The sequence below is a fragment of the Lepisma saccharinum genome, unplaced genomic scaffold, assembly GCF_977018435.1.
Source record: "Lepisma saccharinum unplaced genomic scaffold, izLepSacc3.1 HAP1_SCAFFOLD_923, whole genome shotgun sequence".
In the NCBI taxonomy this organism is placed as follows: Eukaryota; Metazoa; Arthropoda; class Insecta; order Zygentoma; family Lepismatidae; genus Lepisma; species Lepisma saccharinum.
Window position 1 is genome coordinate 19833 of NW_028143577.1, and position 1255 is coordinate 21087.

Consider the following 1255-nt stretch of genomic DNA (forward strand, 5'->3'; position numbering starts at 1 on the left):
CCAAATTCGATGAGTTTCTCACGAACAGGAGCAGCAACATGGGGACGGGCATTTTCACGAAGAAGTTTGACACCGTCAGCATGAATGTTGCGGCGTTTGTCACGAAGGGCACGACGCAACTTAACCAAAATTTTAATGTAGGCTGCAGCATTCACAGTGGTCCCGTGTTCAGCAAAGTCCACCAATAACACACAAAACATGTCCCAGAACACTGTCACAAGCACTTTCCTAGCAGATTGAGTCACTTTGAATTTTTTTCGTACTGGGGAACCAGCATGTTTCCAGGCCTGCTGGTTTCGGGCGTGTAGTGGTACGCCCACGACTCATCACCAGTGACGATTCCTTCCAAAAAGTCATGCCCTTCTGCGGCGTAACGCGTTAAGTGATCCATGCTTGTCATCATTCGCTGGCCCTTGTGGTGGTCTGTCAGGATCTTAGGCACCCAGCGAGCACTAACTTTACGGAATTTCAACGTGTCATGAACAATATGGTACACCGCACCATAGGAAATGTTGAACGTATGCGATAAGGTTCGCAGGTGCACACGCCGGTCGTTCACAATTGCTGCCTCAATGGCGCGGATATTCTGCGGAGTTGAAGCTGTAACCGGCCGCCCGGAGCGTGGCGAATCACTAAGGTTCACACGGCCCTCTTGAAAGAATGCACACCACCTGGAGACATTGCTACGGTCCAGACAGTCGTCCCCACGCATGTCCCTGTGAATTTCACTCGGTGTATGGTCTTTGGCTCACAAAAATCGAACCACACTTTGCTGCTCTTCACACGTGGACGACAGTAACATGCGCGCCATGTTTGTTTCGTAGTTCAGGCTTCTCTCGCTAGAGCTGCAGAGGGGAAAAAAATACCCTCTGTGGTGCAAACTTCAAACTCTCTCGTCGTACAATTTCAGCATTCCAGCTGCAATATCTGGGGAGAAAAAAAATATTGTGCGTTACTTTCCGATCTGCCTAGTATTTGAGCATAAAATGGACTAACTATTTTTGATTACGATGACAAGTTATTGTAATAATGAAAGAAAATAATATCTCCTTCAGGATTCAAACCTAGGACTCAGTTTTACAGAAATTGTAATCTCTAGACCAGTGGTTCCCAAAGTGTGCGCCGCGGCGCCCTGGTAGGCTTACGGGGCCGCCGCGTGATGTTCCAATATTTTCAATGAAATTCAGTCATCGATATGATTGTTCCAAATACATGTTCTTATTTTGTACTTTGTACATAAAAAATGTTTCTGAAT

The 1255-nt window shown here is 46.6% G+C and overlaps 1 protein-coding gene across 1 annotated transcript; it reads right to left on the reverse strand.

Moving 5' to 3' along the window:
• Positions 1–241: 241 nt before the first annotated feature.
• On the reverse strand, positions 242–712 carry LOC145983431 (protein GVQW3-like). The gene has a single exon (XM_083116541.1). The coding sequence runs from the start codon at positions 710–712 to the stop codon at positions 242–244; it is 471 nt and encodes a 156-aa protein (XP_082972667.1).
• Positions 713–1255: the final 543 nt, after the last annotated feature.

Excerpts from the sequence above, each read along its gene's own strand:
- LOC145983431 (XM_083116541.1), bottom strand. The coding sequence starts at position 712 with ATGCGTGGGGACGACTGTCTGGACCGTAGCAATGTCTCCAGGTGGTGT.